The sequence below is a fragment of the Lepidochelys kempii genome, chromosome 13 (genome assembly GCF_965140285.1).
Source record: "Lepidochelys kempii isolate rLepKem1 chromosome 13, rLepKem1.hap1, whole genome shotgun sequence".
Taxonomy (NCBI): Eukaryota; Metazoa; Chordata; order Testudines; family Cheloniidae; genus Lepidochelys; species Lepidochelys kempii.
Genome location: NC_136392.1, coordinates 18,442,645 through 18,462,563, shown reverse-complemented (window position 1 = coordinate 18,462,563; position 19,919 = coordinate 18,442,645). Strand labels below are relative to the sequence as shown.

Sequence of the window (19,919 nt, the reverse complement as noted above, 5' to 3'; positions counted from 1 at the left end):
CGCTGCCGTCGCCTCCTCACCTGCTTTTTCAGGTTCTGATTCTGCATATACTGCAGGATAATGTGCAAGGTGTTTACAAAGCTCATAACTGCCACGATGATCTGAATGGGCTCCATGCTTGCTGTGTTATGGCGTCTGCAGGAGAGCAGAGTTGCAGCGGAAGCAGTGTATGACGACCGTTAGCAGTACCCAGGAGGACCAGAACAGACCCCCCGAACTGCAGGAGAGCAGAGTTGCAGCGGAAGCGGTGAATGACAATGGTTAGCAGACCTACTGCACCGTCTGCTGCCAGCAGCACCCAGGACACAACAGCAGCTGTGTCGGTGAGCTGAGCTGAGCGGGCTGCACGTTTGCCATGGTATGGTGTCTGCGCAGAAAAAAGTCGCGAAACGACTGTCTGCCGTTGTTTTCATGGAGCGAGAGGAGACTGACGACATGTACCCAAAACCACCCACGACAATGTTTTTGCCCCATCAGGCATTGGGAGCTTAACCCAGAATTCCAATGGGTGGCAGAGACTGCGGGAACTGTGGGATAGCTACCCACAGAGCACCGCTCCGTAAGTCAATGCTAACCACAGTAGTGAGGATGCATTCCGCCGACTTAATGCGTTTAGTGTGGACTGTACAAAATCGATTTCTAAAAATCAACTTCTATAATATCAACCTAATTTCGTAGTGTAGATTTACCCTGAGTCTAATCTCACTTATTCCAGTTTAGATTGGGAGTAATTCTGCAGACATCAATGGAGTTTCATGAATGTAAAATTGGTGAGAGACAGAATCAAGGCCACAGTTACTTCTCTTCACTCATTCGCCTTGACAATGGAGTTCAAGTCATATTTAGTGCTATATAATCATAGTTTCTTTTTTATTTAGATAAGTTTTTGTTAACTAGGGATCAAGAATCTTTATGCACTTCAGTTTAACCATAAAATCAGAGTGCTTATGTTCCTTTAAAATAGGTAACAGGATGAAATTAAGAAACAAATGCACAGGGGGAATATCATTAATAACATCCTGACGGTGATATGTTACATTATGGAATAGTTTCCCCCATGAGAAGCAGTGGAAGCTAAATCTCTTATGATATTTAAGCCTACAGTGGGATTATGCACTAGAAAAATATATTATAAGCAGCATTCTTGCCCTGGGTTGAATGACCTAGAAACAGCCTAATAGGGCTCTCTCATCTCCAATTTAATTTACATGATTCCCAAATTTTAGCATACAGATTTATATTTCTAAATAGTTTTGTTAACAAAATAGTGCAATGAAGACTGAACCTCAGAAAAGCAAAGTCAGGTTTCTCCTTATTACGGGGTACAAGAGCTAAGAGTTTATACTATTACTTCTTCCCCTCAAAACTCTTTATATACCCCCTGTGCTACTTATTTATATCCACCTGCTACCCAGTTAACACCCTGTTAAACTGCATACACCTGCAGTAATTAACTTCAAACCTCTGTGCCATAACCATTAACCTTCTACATTCCAAATTGGATATCATGTGTCAAGTACTTTGTAGAACTTTGTGTTCATTCTGATATATTTTTAGTAGCCGTCTTTCCAACCATTTGTTAAGGTTTTTAGCTGCCAATCTGAAAGTTTGCCATATGAGTTTGTTTATTCCTCTGAATTTCTGTTTCTAATTTTTCCAGGTCAAGTGTTTGAACTAAAATTTGCAACTATTCAATTTTGAATGGAAAAGCAGCATTTCTGCTCTGATTCCTATTATGTATCTAGCCAAAATTATTTTGTAATACTTTCTTGCTTTGTAAAAGGCATTCAGACAAAATCACGTGTAAGATTTAATTGGGTATGGGTCCTGCTTTTGAGCAGGGGGTTGGACTAGATGACCTCCTGAGGTCCCTTCCAACCCTGATATTCTATGATTCTAAGTGAGAGAGTTTTCAGCAAGGCAAGGTATTTATGTGGACTAACAAGCACAAACTCTCAAGGTCAAGTTCAGAACTCACATCGGACCGAATTCTGCACTCACACTGGTAGTGTACTCTAGGATTAAGTCCAACAAAGTGAATGGATTTAAAGTGGTGTAACATTGATAGATCTCAGTTAAGAATGTGGCCATTTACTCCAATGGTAGTCAGTATAAAATCTGTCCCTCAGGGACAGTTTTTCAGAAGAGCTCAGCTCTGTTAGGCACCAAAATAAAAGGACAGATTTTCAAAAGACCTCAGTACATTAGGTAGCGCTACTGAAAATCTGGCCTTCAATTAGGTGCCTAAATGGAAGCTGAGCTCCTGAGCTCTTCTGAAAATTGTGTTGAACTGACCAGTTGAAAATCTGACCCTTAGCATTTAGTAATAATAGGAATTGTAGCTCTGCCGCAAAAAGTTAAAATATTGGCCATAAGTATTATTAGCTCAGTAATAGTTATAAATCTTATGAGCCATAGAAAATATACAATAGGTTCTTATACACAAAATCCTTTTTGAAAGATGAAAAGGAGAGTTTAGGGCCACATTTTGCACCTCAAACCCCATCCAACTCCATTGATTCTTGGGTACAAGCAATGGCACAGCTTGGCTCACAGGGATTTTTTTTTTAAAACCAGGAAATGTTTGCTGGAAATCAGAGATTTAGTGCATCTGCCACATAGTCCTTGAAAATGATGAAATCTTTGAGGAACTTAACAGTCAGCTAGAATTAAAGAAAGAGAAGTATTAGGTGCATTCTTTAAAAAGTCTGTTGCACACTGTGCATTACAGTGTGCTGTCGGCACAAAGCTGCCCTAAAGCTTGTGTACCCCGCCCATCACTGCAGAGAAACCTCTACTGGCTTAGAGTTTGAGTAGGGGTCAGGACCCATACCCATCCCCTTCTCCCAGAAGTTGATTTAGAATTTGGGGCTGGAGTGAAAAAGGATATCCCGATGATCCGCTGATTCCTGATTGCTCTAAAAAACCTAGGGGGCCATCGGCAGCCAGTGCAATTACAGCAGCCACTAGACTGCTCTAATTTATGCCAGGGGATGGGTCTGGTACACACCTAAGGGAACATAAAGGTACGTTTTACAATATCTTTGTGCACCCTCCTGAGTCTGTAATGCACATTCCTCAGCTGCAACCAAGGCTCAGTCCCAGTGGTTATTTACTGGCTCAGGCTGGCTGATGGGGGCGGTGAGTGGAGCCAACTAAAAGAGAAGAATTTTACCAAAATATTTTGAAGTGGTCAATAAGGAATTAAAACAGAAGAATGCAGATAATAAGCCAACTCCTGTTTGTCTTTCTCAGGTAGGTAGGCCCAATGGAAACAATGGGACAGAGTGTGCTCCCATTAAAACCAATGGGACTATTCAAGTAAAGGAAGCAAGATTACATTTGTAAGGCCCAGATCCCTTTTCCTGAAATAAGCCAGCACGTGCTGAATGGAGAAAAGCCCTATCAGCCATATTCTCAAAATGGTTTGTTTTAAGATTAGATAGGAGACTGCCAAGAATGTCATGACTACATTCGCAAAAAGAAAAGGAGTACTTGTGGCACCTTAGAGACTAACCAATTTATTTGAGCATGAGCTTTCAAGCTTATGCTCAAATAAATTGGTTAGTCTCTAAGGTGCCACAAGTACTCCTTTTCTTTTTGCGAATACAGACTAACATGGCTGTTACTCTGAAACATGACTACATTGTTTCCCTCAGTTGATGCCAGAGGTGAAAAGCAGTAACATTGGAAATGTAATTCAGAACTCAATTTAGCAATGCAATGCCCTGCCACTAGGTCAGTCCACTCAAACCTTTACAGATCTTGACGGCCAGCTGTGACTATTCTAGTTTGCTACTTTCCCAGAATGCTTCCCCCTCTGCCCTCCTCCCCAAACTCCTCAAAGCATAGTACATTAGAAACTGACCACATGGCATTACTACCTCTTTTTGCAACACAAGCCCAAAAAGAATCACATTCTTAGGATTTATCCTCCAGTCTTCAGATGTAACATTTCCTCTTTGCATGGTGAAAGCTGTGATGCCTGAATCATCATGATGTGAAATAGTGAGAGAGAGAGAGAGAGAGATGTGCATTGCCCCTGACACCATTCTAAGTACATTGCCTTTAAAAAGATCAGGAAGTTGAGATACCAGCTGCACCATTAATCTCTCTCTGTCCTGTGCCCATCTTGCTCTATATAGAGAAGGGGTAAGTGGGGGGGAGGGGCAGGCAGGAGTAGGGGGCAAGGGGACACCCTGAAATTAGCCCCCCCTCTTCTCCCCTCCCCTTCACAGCAAGCAGGAGGCTCCCGGAAGCAGCTCCAAGGCAGAGGGCAGGAGCAGCACATGGCAGTGGGGGGAAGGACAGCTGAACTGCTGGCAATTGATAGCCTGATGGGCGGCTGCCTTACAGGGAACTTAGGGGAGTGGGGAGCTGATAGGGGGGCTGCTGGTCCACTCTGTTTCCAAGCCCCTACCAGCTCGCTCCAACAGGCTGCCCTTCCTGCAAGCAGTGAACAAAGCAGGCAGCTGCCAAATAACGTTATAAGGGAGCATTGCACAACTTTAAACGAGCATGTTCCCTAATTGATCAGCAACCTAACAACAAAACCAGGTTAACCGGGACGACTTTAAGTGAGGAGTTACTGTACCATGTTCTGTTCTGCTAGACTCTTCCATTAAGAGATTTCAAAAAAATCTATTGCTTTGTCTTTGAGCTGGATACAAGTCAAACTTTCCCACTACCCTACCAAACCACATGTTGCTGCTGTGCTAGATGAGTCTGTAAACAGTATGGGCCACATACAATCAGTCTGAGCACTTAGAAAAGCCGTCTTTAGAAGCTGCATTAGAGTTGTTGCTTGGAGTTTGATTGTAACCTTACCACTCTGTGGATTAGCCTCTGCAGTCATAAAAAATAAGGGTGTCTTAGAGATGTTGTGCATCAATATGATTTTGAAAAGCTGAATGACAGTTCTGCAAAAGACAGAGTTCTGGAGAATACCATTAGAAAGAAAGTACTCAGTTATCATAATGAGGGGTGTGAAATACATGCCTAGATGGACAGAGATCCTAAGCAATACAGGGAAAATCTCTGCTCAATCTTTTGGCTAAGATCCTGCCTAATATCTGGTGCATGCTCTGTTAGACACAACAATCTGATAGGTCTTTTCAATCTGTAAATACTATGGTCCTAAATGATGTAACATGGATTTTGAAAGCATTTTGATACTGTGCAAATATTCTATTTAGCATTTTGCTGTTTTGAAGGCTATGAGATAAGAATCCTATTTTTAAGAAATAACACACAAAAAATTGCTACTTGGCAGAAATGATAAATCAATATGACAAAGCCATTATACTTTAAATGCTAGAATTGGCATCCTATCATAAGAGTAAATTACTGGAAAAAAGATGAGGTGTTTCTGACAATCTAAAATATCTAATGCTGAAAACAGATACAGTCAGGCGAAAGGGAGAGGGAGAGGTGCCAGTGATATGTGGCTAGGCAAAAGGAAACCACAGATACTTTTTTTGGTTTACTTCTACAGCCATGGATGTTTTCATGTCAGGTACAGAGACAAGCATTGTTGGACCCTGACTACACTGTGGATCTAAGTTAGAAAGATATTTATAGAAGGGCATATGCTCCTCTCTTCTACAGAATGCTTAGGGAAGCCTGTAGACTAAGTCATAGGAGGTAGCCAGAGGGGACAGGTGGCTATGCAGTGGAATCCTCTCTAGTGTACAGATGCCTCATTTCTGCAGCCTCTGCATGAAGCCCAGCTGTGGTTCGGACATTCAGTCAGGGGGAGGAGCCAGGGAAACAGAGTTCCAGATAGCATGTTCCCTCTTAATTCCATAAGAGCTCACAGTACATTTACATAATAAGTTACAAATGCTCAGAGCCCTGTCGATATACATTGTGGAGGAGGCCAGATTCCGCACTAATCAGTTACATAAGGCGAGAGTTGGAGCCACTCTCCTGACTCCAATACACAGAAGACCAGAAATCCAAGAGCCTGTTCCCAGAAGATTTTGTTCTCCCTAACTTCCCTGCAGAAATTTCTCCCTGTACTGCACTGCTACAGGCCCTGCCTGCCAGAGAAGATAACGTAGTTAGAGGCAGCGGATTATGGGCTATAGATCTGCCCTTCACTTCTGTTCCTTTTAACATGGCACCCAGTTGCTCCCTGCAATAACTGCTACCATAGTAAATTTTATATGCAAAAATCCTCCATCCAAGTTATTTTCAAGCATAGAGGTCTCCAAAACTGCCTACAAATGGGGTATTATTGGTCTGACAGCCCCTGCTAGGATGTTTCAAAACAGAGAGTAATGTGACTTAGGCAAATAGTAGTTGAAAGTCATTGAAAGTCAATGGATTTAGGAACTTAAGTGCCTAAGTGACATCTGAGAATGGAATTTAGGCACCTGCGTGACTTAGGCACTATTGAAAATTTTAATCCAAGTTCCTCATCTAGTACAAAATTCTGCTTTCCTGGGTTCAGGGAGTTATCTGAGTTGGGATACATTCTTTCCCAACATGCATAGAACTCCCAGTGGGAGGAAGCATGGTCTAGTGGCTAGGGCACCAGACTGCAAGCTAGAAAACCTTGCTTCTGCTCTCAGCTTTGCCAGTGACCTGCTGAGTGACCTTGGGCGAGTCACATCATCACTTGACATCTGTTTTTCCTCCCAACTTTGTCTGTCTTGTCTATAAGCTCCTCAAGGCACAGGCTGTATCTTACTACGCATTTGTGACCCCACTGTGCCAGGCACTGTATAATCTCAGTTGGGGTCTCCAAGTATTACTATAATAGAAGTAATAAATAACAACACTGGAAAGCAGGATGCTGCAGGGATGAGCTGAGAATCTGAAAATTTTGCCTTTATAATCCAGTCATTTTTTCTGGGTTCATTCCTCCCATAATAAACATTTACCAATAGCATTTCTTCTATTTCTAAGAATTAAATTTATGTTAAAGTTATTTTGAAATGTCAAAGCCTCAGATAGTGATGCAGAAAAATAATTATTTGAATGCAGTCAGTTACTGTATCTGTTTAGTCTAATACTAACGGAGGAAATGGAACATTGTGGCTGAATTTTAATGAATTAATTAGTTAATTATTGTAAAGGCCTGCGAAAGCGCTAAGTATGATTATTACTTTTATTCCCAGGAAACCTCAAATAATAGCAGAGCCAGGCCTCCTAAAATGATATTTCTCTTAAGTTCATAAAAAATGAATGATGTAAACTGGTATTTATTAATTTTTTTGTAGAATTCAAGTATGAGCCTAATGTCACTAGGCCGGATTCTGCCATCCTGACTCAAAATGAGTATCCTTTTATTGTGTGAATAGCCCCACTTAAAACACGGGGCTACATGTGCAGTAGTTTACTACTTAACATGAATGAGGATACCCTGATCTGGCCCATATACATAAATGGGTGTTGCACCTCCTGCATTTTGGACCAAGTTAAATGCTGATGTAAGTGAACGTAACTCCCACTGAAGCCAATACCCACTTCCACCAGAGCTGAATTTGGCCCACTGTCCCTATCTCTGATGAATTTAATTAGATACACAAGCCTTTTCATTTCCTGGCTGTAGAGGAGACTGCAAAAACCTATAATATTCTGGAATGAGTCACCAATGTTAAGACCTAATCGGTAAGACAAACAAACAAACAAACAAAAACAAAAAAAAAACGTTTTTCATTAATGTCTAGAGAAAAAATTTAGGTTAGCGTTACAATCAAATACCTTGGTATTTGTTACTAGGAAAAAAAAAACACCTCCACCACAGTGGATCCTGCATTTTAAGTGCCGCTTCCTTGAAAGAGATGTGTGTATTCATGGAAAACAGAACCTTCTTTCTGTAAATGTTTATACACGGAATCTTTGGCAGTCAATTCTCAGACACTCAGAAATGTTTATCACAAGATCTCTTTGTTTTCCCTCCATTCTAGACGTCTCCTGCTCAGGGTCTGAGCCTCAGTGCCCACTATTTCACATCATGATGATTCAGGCACCACAGCTTTCACCATGCTTTTCCACAAATGAATCTTCAACTGACTTAATGTGTTTACCTAAATTGTCCTTCCTGTATAATTTCCCACAATGTGTAATAAGGCAATGATATGAGAAGCTCTTGAGTTGGACTGTTTGATGTACAGAGAGCAGGAACTCACTGTCTGCATGGATGAGATGCACAGACAGAACAAGGCAGCCTTTATAGTTACCCCTCATGACACCAGCATTTTCCAGACTGCAAGCCAAATTAATGCTCATGATGACACACATATATAGTCTTAGTTGCTACATGCTTGGTGGCAGAAGGAAAGGAAAAGCCAAGCTCTGTACCGTCCCAGTGCTTATTTTAACTGATTCACAGAAGGGTGAAACACAGCTCAGTCCTGAATCTTATCACTCTGAGTGAAATCTGCCTCTACTGAATTCGGTAACAAAACACCCACCCATTGACTTCAATACAGCCTGGATTTCACTGTCTTGTTTATGGCGTTCAAGCAATGTTGATTGGTGCTCTATAAATACGATAGATTGGTAGAGAGTTTAAAAACTACAAACAAAGACCGAACCTCAGGAAGTGATTGTGGGACTATCATGCTGTTCTCTTGCCCTCCTACACTTTTTTCACTCGATCTAGTGTGGGAGAATCCTGCGTCATGCTGGTTCTCCTGTCTGCACTTAAGTGGCACTGTTCCAGGGGTGTCGGCAGCAGCTGCATAAATCTGTCTGGAACTGCATGAGTCTGAACAATTCCAAACCACTGCTTCTATTGCCCCTGGAAAATACCACAGTGCAGGTCAGAGAAGATCCCACAGAATGGTGAGAACCCTAGTCTGCAACAGGGACATAATGCAGGGACAGACACTGAAACCACAATGGGGAGGGCCAAAGTCATACAGAAACTAGAGAGGTGGAAAAGGGGAGAGGCAGGGAAATGAAGGAAGGGTAAAGGAGAGAAGAGGGTGAAGAAGAGAAAGGAGGGAAGAAATTATAAAGAAAAGAGAGAAAGACTGGACTGGGAGCTAAAAGGAACTACAAAAATAAATAAAATATTTAAAATAAAACCTCCCCTTAAAGTTTTGAATCTCCCCATTTGAAAGTGAATGTACGAGAACTTCCTTCCTTAAGGTCCCCCCTCAAATGAAAAGTCTAACATGAAACGAAAATCATATAGTCTCAGAGCAAATCAGTGTTACTGCCTTTGACTTCAATGAGATTTATGCATGTGCTTACATGATTTCTTTAACAGGGAGCCTTTCCTGAATCAGGGCCTTTGTTCAGGGCTGCAGCCATTTTCAAACAGGACCTCACATTTCAGCAGTAAAATTTTACTCGTCACAGCTGAAAATACCCTCCTAAGCAGCTTCTTCTTGAAATGTGAGATAATGAGCGTGATAGCAAAGCTTCTAAAATGTGAATCCTTGAGATGAGTTAGTGAAGCAGATAAATCTGGTAAGATCTCTGGAAGAAGCAGGTAAAACGCACTGCCACACAGCAGATACATCTCCTTATCAGTAAATTCAAGCCAGCAATCATAAATGAACAGCATGGTCTAGAGTTTCAGCCAGCCTTCGTTAGTGGCCACTGTCGAATTTGCTTCTATGAACAAAACCCTGCATTTATCTGCATAAATGGGGATTTCATTCATACCAGAAAGTCAGCCACACAGTTGTTCTATTTGCATTCACAAAAGTGGTAAGTTTTGCTTGTCAACAGATGTTACAATAAATTTGGCTTGTACCAGGGAACAGCTTGAAAACTGTGTCTAGGTCTACTGTATTTTAAAACTGACTATTTTTACTTGAACTTCCTATTTAAATGTCAGTCCAAATCCTAAGAGATGAATATCTGTGATTCTTACTGAAGTCAATAAGAACGGCAAGTGTTCATGATTTGGCCGTTGAATATTATAACAACAATTACAATGATCAAATAGCAGCAAACAAAGGACAAATGCATTATAAAGAGAAAAGCATGACCTTAGCTTCATGTGCATTTTGTAGGGTCATAGATGTTAATGCCAGGAGTGATAAATAAAAGGAAATTCTATCGAGTAATTAGGCAGCCACACTTCCCCAATTTCAAGACTAATTCAAGCCTTTATCTGAGCAAAACAAAGCAAGGAAATACCCAGTTTGTTTGAAGACCGCTCCCTGCTGTCTGAGCACCAAGCGCCCATGTGAGTGGTTAGAAAATATCATGGCTACTATTTAACATTAATATTGCAGAAGTGCCCAGCAGCGTCAACCAGATCAAGAATCTACTGTGCGAGGTACTATACATACATACGGTAAACAACAGTCCCTGACCCAAAGAGCTACGTTAATGTATGCTGGCCTAGGATTTTGTATGAAATCATGCTTCCTGACCTACCAGATGCTAATGAGCAGTTCAGTGCTAGTAAACTCAAAGTAATAGGCGAGGTCTTGCACTGCAGGGTTTGGGGACACCAGAAGGAAATGGGCTGGATGCAACATCTCATACTTTCTGCATTCCTCTTCCCAGGCTCTTTAAATTTGCATGCAAACAGGATCTTTTGTTTCTCAAGAGCTCATCTGCTCCTGCTGCCTAGTCCTCAACTCAAATTTTTTCTTAATCCTCTATTTGGAAAATCATCTCCATAGTAACCAGTCACCCCACCCTAATCCACACACACACACACACACTGACCAAGGTGATGTTTCTTCTCTTCTTTCCCTAGTTTTACTAAACTTACTTATCTGTTTTAAGAGGAACTCCATCTTCCCTCAGTCTAGGCCCTGGCGCTCTCGCAGTTTCTTTCCTCTTCACTGAAGGTTCTGCCTTATCCACCTTAGGAGCAAAGTATCATTTACCAGTACAGTAAGTAAGCGCTGTATGTGGTATGTCATGTCCTGGGTTCAGTTCCATGCCAAAAGATATGCTGTTCCTGGAGTGAGTCCTCCTATTTCTAACTCCCCAACCTGCTAAACTGTGGCTTTTTGCAAGAATAAACTAAGAGATAGGACATTGGATTCTCTATTTGCTGCGAGGTCTGTGCCTGGTGTTTTTTGTTCACAAGTCAGCAGCCGGAGAGATGGTTAGGTACATGGGTCTTACCTGTCCTGTATCCTGTGTTATTCAGGTATATTGCAAAGGTACGTATTTCATGCTGAGCTTGCCAGGATGGAGAGGAGCAGTTCTCATTGTTGGTGTAGGTGTTGTGGTTGTGAACATATTTCCCTGTGAGAATAGAGGAGCGGGATGGGCAGCACATTGGGGTTGTCACAAAGGCATTGATGAAGTGAGCGCCTCCCTGTTCCATGATCCGCCTCGTCTTATTCATCACTTGCATAGAACCTAAAAGAAGAAAACCATCAGCAGCTTACAAAAGGGTTTTCTTGTTTTCAGTTAAAAGAACAAGCCACAAGCTCACGTGCTAAGTCTACCAGTGTCAGGCAGAGGAGGAGAAAACAAATTGCAAGTGGGCAAGGACATCTATTAGACAAAACAAGCCCAATAAGGAATGCAAGATTTCTGAATACAATATTACAGATTATAGATTCTTACTAGAAGATTATAAACGTAGGGCTGGAAGGGACCTTGAGAAGTCATCAAGTCCAGCCCCTTGCACTGAGGCAGGACCAAATAGACCTAGACCATCCCTGGCAGGTGTTTGTTCAATCTGTTCTTAAAGACCTTCAAAAAAGAACTAAATAAGTTCATGGAGGATAGGTCCATCAATGGCTATTAGCCAGGATGGACAGGGATGGTGTTCCTAGCCTCTGTTTGCTAGAAGCTGGGAATGGGCGACGGGATGGATCACTTGATGATTACCTGTTCTGTTCATTCCCTCAGGGGCACCTGGCATTGGCCACTGTTGGAATACAGGATACTGGGATAGATGGATCTTTGGTTCGACCTAGTATGGCTGTTCTTATGTTCTTAATGACGGGGAATCCACAACCTCCCTTGGAAGCCTATTCCAGAGCTCAACTATCCTTATAGTTAGAAAAACTTTCCTAATATCTAACCTAAATCTCCCTTGCTGCAGATTAAGCCAATTACTTCTTGTCCTACCTTCAGTGACCGTGGAGAACAACTTATCATGGTCTTCTTTATAGCAACCCTTTAACACATTTGAAGACTGTTATCAGTCTTTTCTAAAAACTAAATCATGCCCAGGTTTTTTTTTTTAACCTTTTCTCATAGGTCAAAAGAAAAGGAGTACTTGTGGCACCTTAGAGACTAACAAATTTATTGGAGCATAAGCTTTCATGAGCTACAGCTCACTTCATCGGATGCATTCAGTCCAATGAAGTGAGCTGTAGCTCACGAAAGCTTTGCTCAAATAAATTTGTTAGTCTCTAAGGTGCCACAAGTACTCCTTTTCTTTTTGTGAATACAGACTAACACGGCTGCTACTCTGAAACCTCTCATAGGTCAGTTTCTCTAAACTTTTGATCATTTTTATTGCTCTCTACTGCACTCTCTCCAATTTTCTAAAACATTGTGCCCAGAACTGAACACAGAACTCCAGGTGAGAGCTCATCAATGACGAGTAAAGTGGGATAACTTACTCCTGCATCTTACGTGACACTCCTGTTAATCCACCTCTGAATGATGATAACCTTTTTCGCAACTACACCATATTGTTGACTCCTATTCAATTTGGGATCCACAGTAATCTATATCCTTTTCAGCAGCATTACCGCCTAGCCAGTTATTCTCCATTTGTAGTTGTGCATTCAATTTTTCCTTCCTAAGTGAAGTACTTCGCACGTACAACTGAATTTTGTATTGTTGGTTTCAGACCAATTCTCCAATTCGTCAAGGTCATTTTGAATTCCAATCCTCTCATCCAAAGTGCTTGCTACCCCACCCAGCTCACTTCACTAATCCAAGTCATTAATGAAATTATTGACTAGTATCAGACCTAGGACCAACCCCTGTGGGACACCCAGTCTGACAATGAACCATTGATAACTACTTTTTGAGTACGTTCCTTCAACCAGTTATGCAGCCACCTTATACTAATTACATCTAGATTACATTTCCCTAGTTTGCTTATGAGAACGTCATGTGGGACTGTATCAAAATACATCACATCTACCGCTTCCCCCCCATCCACTAAGCCTGTAACCCTGTCAAAGAAAGAAAATAGGTTGGTTCAGCATGATTTGTTCTTGACAAATCCATGCTGGCTATTCCTTATAACCCTATTATCCTTTAGGTGCTTTCAAACTGATTGTTTAATAATTTGTTCCAGTATTTTTCCAGGTATCAAAGTTAGGCTGACTGGTCTATAGTTCCCCAGACCCTCTTTGTTCCCCTTTTTAAAGACAGGTACTATGTTTGCCCTTCTCCAGTCCTCTAGGACTTTACCTTACCTCCATGAGGTCTCGAAGAGAATTGCTAATGGTTCTGAGATTGCTTCAGCTAGTTCCTTAAATAGCCTAGGATGAATTTCAGCAAGTCCTGCCACCTTGAATATATCTAATTTAACTAAATTATCTTCAATCTGTTCTTGCCCTATTTTGACTTGCACTCCTTTTCCTTTGTTGTTAATATTAATTGTGTTAAGCATCTGGCCACCATTAATCTTTTTAGTGAAGACTGAAGCAAATCAGATATTAAACACCTCAGCATTCTTGAGGTCATCACTTTTCTGATTTCTTGATGTCACCCTCCTTTTCTGCTAAGTAGAGGACCTACACTTCCCCTTGTTTTTCTCTTTCTCCTAATGTATTTAAAGAACCTCTTATTACCTCTTTTATGTTCCTTCCTAGGGGTAACTCATTTTATGCTTTAGCCTTTCTGATTTTGTCCCTATATTCTTGAGCTATTCTTTTGTATTACTCCTTAGCAATTCATCCATGTTTCCACTTTTTGGTAGGATTCCTTTTCGAGGTCATTAAAGAACTCCTGATGGAGCCTTACTATTGGACTCTTACTATTTTTCCTATCTTTCCTTCACACGCGGATAGTTTGCATTTTTGCCTTTTATATAGTCTCTTTAAGAAACTGTCAACTCTCCTGAACTCTTTTTTTCCCTTAGATTTTGTTCTCATGGGACCTTACCTACCAGTTCTCAGAGTTTGTTAAAGTCTGTTTTTTTGAAGTCAATTGTCCTTATTCTGCTGCTCTCATTCCTTCCTTCAATGGTTCAAATACAACCAAGGTCAACAATGACCAAAAGCCACTGTTATCAATGGCTACCCTGTTTCCTAGGTGACATATTCCTCTGGACTCAACCCAGTTCCTGGTGGGGAGGCATCCACTTCGAAGAAGCCACCATCACAATTGGCACTCATCGTCTCTCTGTGCAGAGAAATCAAGGATTGAAAAGACATGGAGAATGAGTTTCCCTCTGACTCGTAAAGGTGGTCCCTCTAGATTAGAATTAAAGCATATTGATGGGGAAAACTTGTAAAACTGCTTGGACTATACCTGATCTAGAAGGAAGTTTAATTAGCACCTGCCACTAGCATGACATGCATTTAAAAAAATCCCAAATAAATACAAAACTTTACATATCATCAAACTCATCCTGTTATGAATGGGAGCAAAGTACCTTACAGACAGTATCAGGATTAGCATAAGGTTTCATGCTGGAGTGGAGCTGGGACTAACTTACCCAAGGTTGAGTTGGATTAATAGTTCAGCTTTAATCAATGTATGCTGCAACCATCTGGCACAAACTGTACGTTGTTTCTGTCAATAATGGGTTTAGGTTTCTTCTAAGCTCTTTAGGAATGGACTTCATTATGAAATTGCAACAGTGAGTTGATTTGATACAGGGCACATTGATACAACCATGACTCAAAATCTACAGGGTGGTGAGAATGGTTGAAATCCATGTAGGAAATCGGACTCCCTGGTTCCTGAAGGAGAATTTCTACTGCAAGTCTTTTCATCTTAAAATTACCATGGCATTAGATTTCTTGAGATCATTTTGTTAGGAACCTTTTAAGCTAATCAGAAATCCTCTTTGTAATTCTTCATCACAGGAACGAAACGCCATTTGTAAGACTGACTCCCCTGTAAAAGAACCTGTTATATCGCACATACTAAAAAGTAGTATCGTAAAAAAAATAGACAAGACCTTTTTTAGAATCACAAAATAGAAAAGTTTGTACTTTGGGAGCAGCATCCCTCTTCAAAGCCTCTAACTTCACTTACAATTATTACAGCCAATTTTACTGTAGGTGGACTCAAAAATTGCAAATGTTAGCACTGCTCTGTCTTATGAGCTAATTCAAAAATAAATAAAGCAGGCTGAAGGAAAGTTTTGTCATTCCACTATTAAAATACAATTTTAACAACCCCTTTAAATGACAGAGGCATATCTGCATAAATAACCCTACATGTTAAGTCTCCCCTTGGGGACAGTAACCTTCTTTAATAAAACTGCTGTAATGACAAGAGCCTATATATCAACAGTCTTTAATACAAAAACATATGATCTAATCTGCTTCCCCATCTTGAGAACTAATGCAGAGTGACAGATCAGTGGAAGGCAAAAACCAAGCATACCCTTCCATGCAATCTTAAGTAGGCCAGCTTTAAATATTTTAGAACAACACTGAGCCAGCCAACCAAAACTTATTTTCTTCATCCTGCCTCCAACACAAACTTGGTGACATTAAAGGAAAATAGAAATTATATTCTTCTATGGCAGAACATCACTTATGTGTTAATCAGGGATTTGAATCTCTGCAAACCATCTTCTCTCAAGTGGGCAAACCTTCCAGGATTTTTTTAGTTAGATTCTGATGTGCTAAGAGAGGTTATACTTTGAAGTGTCAACATTTTATTCAGAAAAAGGTCTCTGTTACAAGTCTAAAATCATAGATATTAAAGTTGCCTTATTTGTAACTCTGTGCTTTTTGGAGAACTGTAAGAAAATCTATGGTGAAGATTTGCTGAGAGTTATCTGTTTGATGCATTCAGCTGTTCGGTAGACAAAGAGAAGCATAAAAGATATATAGCACTAAGCTGAAGTTCTGTTTGGACTTCATGTGACATCAGCTGCAACAAGTTGTTTTGCTTGATCTCTCTTCAGAGTTTATTCTACTGCTGCTGTCACTGTTTAGACTGATATTATAATGTGGAAAATTCACAGACAAACTCTCTACAGACTTTGAGTGAGGCCTTGACATTGAGGAAACACTGTGAAACTGTGCAAGCTCTGTGGCAGACACTGAGAAGTCATTCCTTTTTACAACTCTGTTTGTGTACTAATAATTATCCCCTACCATCTGAGAAGGAAGCTTTCCCTGCATTGTGTGTCAGAGAGTCCCTCATCTTCTCCTCCACTATAAATGGAGGACAGAAGAGCTATTGTGGTCAGAACAGAGATGCAGACATCCCAGGCACCAGGAAATGTATATGTTAAGATGACAGTTGTAGGAATTTTCAGCAGCACAATTTAACATTCAGAGTAGATGGTGGTCTTATGATGAGCCCTGCAGCATCTTTCAGGGATATAATGAATCTGAGAAATGCATGTCACAGAAGGGCTCTATTATCCATCCAAAGATTATGAGGAAAAGTGCAAAGGAAGTATATAGGGTAAAGCCGACAGAAGCACTAAATCCCAGGAGTGTGCATGTAGGACATTTATCAAAAGTTCTTCAAACACTACTCCATGACACAGCATATTAAGAAAGAGTGCTTTGTTGTATTGAAACAATAACTGAGCAGGCTGTAACAGGTGCTTCTTAAAACCTCACATTTCCTATGACAACTGGCATTTGTGCACAAGCCTGAAGACTATAGAAAAGACAGGTAGTTATAAGAGATTAAAACACGCAAACGCAGGCTTTTTGTGCATACAACTGCACACGTTTTTGTGAACACCTTTTGCCACGCCTTAAAAATATGCCCCACTGCATACTGTTTCCCACACATCCCCTGCTTGCTTGTATTTATTAAATATTCACACTATGACTGGACCACCTTCTAGAGACTTGTCCAAGTACATTCACTATTACATACCGATTGCAAAGTTTATCTCTGTGATCACATTTTGCAAAAGATCTGATCACCGTACAAAAACAGAGTATGCCATACAAGAATTCAAATATTAGTGCATAAGAAACTATTTTCCTGTACTATGATAGTGAGATCCTGTCAAGTCTCTCCAGCTAAACAATAATGGTGTGTAATGTTAAAGATTAGATTTCACTTTACGTGTTAAAATATATTAACATCTTTAAAATATATAAATATTGAAAAGAGAAATATAAAAATCCTGGTTGTGAATTTAAATAGTTGTCTGCAGGAGCAGGATTTATTGTGAATTCTTCAGTATAAGTCAATAGTAGAAACTTGCTCAACATAAATAAATAACTTATAGCAGCTGTTTGAAGATCTAATATTGAATGTTTCATTAACTAGCATTTTATTGTCAGAGATCATGCAGTTAACATCAGTTTTTGGCAGTTCCACTTGTTAAAGAGCTTGAATTAATCCCCAAGTGACTTCACCTGTTTTGAAGTTAAATTTGAGAGATACCTGTAGGTGGACATGTCTATTCAACCTCTGGAATGTTAATGAATGCTCTCATAAACACTATGCTTGCTTTCTATTTCTATCTTACATACTATTTTTCCCCAATTTTCCCTCTTTGTACTTCTTTCTTTTAAAAGCTGCTAACAGGTCACCTCTCTATGTAGGAAAACTGCCAAGCACATTGTCTTCTTGCTCCAGATTTGTACTTATTCAATGGATCATATATCAACAGGTTACTCCGATCTCACTAACATAAATGAAGCATCTCCCAGGCAGCTAGGTCACTTCTGTCTATGAATGAGATAGTTATGTAAGCTGACCCGAATGACTTACTGCAGTGGTTCTCAACAGAGTCCTGCATGAATACAAATTTATATCCGTGGATATAAATCCATACCTGTGGTACTGCAGTGGCGAAAGGAGCAGAACGTGGGGCCGCAGCTTCCAGGAGCCAGCGTCCCACGCCGGCAGCTCCTCCAGCGCGGCTGTACCGCCCCCAGCCCTGCCCACGGGGCGGGCACCAGGATCACTGGCAGTTGTCCCTGGTTGTGCTCTTGTGTTCCAGCGACACCGCTCCCCAGACAGGAGACCCAGACAGCTACATGGAAGGGATGGGGCAGGGCTTGGGGCGGTACAGTGCTGGCTCCTGGGAGAGACGGCCCCACGTTTCTCTCCTTTCACTGCTGCAGTCCCATGGATACCGATTTATAACCACAGATATAAATCTGTATCTGTGCAGGGCTCTAGTTCTCAACCTATTTACCATTGTGAGCCACATATGCAGCTATGTGTTACGTGGGCCATAGCCACACTCTACACACACACACACAAAAATAAGGTTTAGTATTTGTTATACGGCAGCAATATGATTCAAATCGATATACTACCTTTCATTTCAACACTAGCAAATGTCTACCAAGAGCATTTTAAATTAGCAAAATAAGTCAAAACATTACTGTTAAAAATTAATTAATTTACTGTAAGGGTGGATTGGCATGGTGTATTGCCACCATCACTTCCGCGTTGCTGCTGGCAGTGCAGCTGGGCTGAGCGCCCAGAGAACGTGGCTATGGAGCCTGCCTGAAAAGATGGGAAGCCCTGCCTGGTGTGGGGTGCCCCCCAGCCAGGAACTATCCCACATACACTCAGCACCACCATGCACCCAGCCAGGGACCGTCCCCCATGCACTCAGCATCTGCACCCAGGGGCTGCCCCCAAGCGTCTCCCCAGACTGTCCCCCAGCCAGGAAATGTCAACCCCATCACCCAACCCCGCTGGGACTGTCCCCTGCAGCATCCAGACCACCCCAACACTGGGTTGGCACACGTGCCTGCCACGGGCAGCACATGAAGCTTCCTCTTAGCGAGGCTAGCCTCCTGTCCCACCTCTTCCAGCCAAACCCAAGGCCATGTGGGGTGTGGCCCTGGCTGGAGCGGTGAACCTGGAACCTCTCCCCTGTTCCGCCCATGGCCCCTCCCCATTCTGCCCTTTCCCAGCAGCCCCACCCCATTCCGGCTCCCCCTGAGCCTCCTGCCGCTTCCATTACATATCACTCATGGTGCCTGTCCTGCAGAGACAGGGTGCTCTGTCCAGATCAGAACTCTCTTCCCGGAGGGACTGGTCCCCCCCTCCCCGCCCAGCCTACTCCAATAACAGCCCCCCCTCCAGCATTCAACCCCCCCCATCCAGGGATTATGCCCCAGTACCTAGCTCCCCATCCAGGCACTGCCCCCAGCCATCCACCTAGAGTCTGTCCCCCATGCACTGGCTGCACCCCCTTCGCCGTGGCTTCCTACCTCGGCTGCAGGTAGCTCAGGAAAACTATTAGAGCCTCCCCTAGGATAGTGCTTGGGGTGTGCTATAGACCACCGGGATCTAATTTGGATATGGATAGAGCCCTTTTTAATGTTTTTAATAAAGTAAATACTAATGGAAACTGTGTGATCATGGGAGACTTTAACTTCCCAGATATAGACTGGAGGATGAGTGCTAGTAATAATAATAGGGCTCAGATTTTCCTAGATGCGATAGCTGATGGATTCCTTCAACAAGTAGTTGCTGAACCGACTAGAGGGGATGCCATTTTAGATCTGGTCTTGGCGAGTAATGAGGATCTCATAGAGGAAATGGTTGTAGGGGATAATCTTGGCTCAAGTGATCATGAGCTAATTCAGTTCAAACTGAATGGAAGGATTAACAAAAATAAATCTGCAACTAGGGTTTTTGATTTCAAAAGGGCTGACTTTCAAAAATTAAGGAAATTAGTTAGGGAAGTGGATTGGACTGAAGAATTTATGGGTTTAAAGGTAGAGGAGGCCTGGGATTATTTTAAATTAAAGCTGCAGAAGCTATCGGAAGCCTGCATCCCAAGAAAGGGGAAAAAATTCATAGGCAGGAGTTGTAGACCAAGCTGGATGAGCAAGCATCTTAGAGAGGTAATTAAGAAAAAGCAGAAAGCATATAGGGAG

At 41.6% G+C, this 19,919-nt stretch overlaps 1 protein-coding gene across 3 annotated transcripts in view; it reads right to left on the bottom strand.

Annotated features, from left to right (window-relative positions):
• Positions 1–19,919, bottom strand: part of SULF2 (sulfatase 2) — a 248,316-nt gene that overhangs the window by 79,016 nt on the left and 149,381 nt on the right. For all 3 annotated transcript variants that reach the window (XM_073309507.2, XM_078848175.1, XM_078848174.1), the window contains one exon: positions 11,056–11,295. In XM_073309507.2, the coding sequence (XP_073165608.1) occupies positions 11,056–11,295 (240 nt within the window). The remainder of the gene's footprint in view (positions 1–11,055; positions 11,296–19,919) is intronic.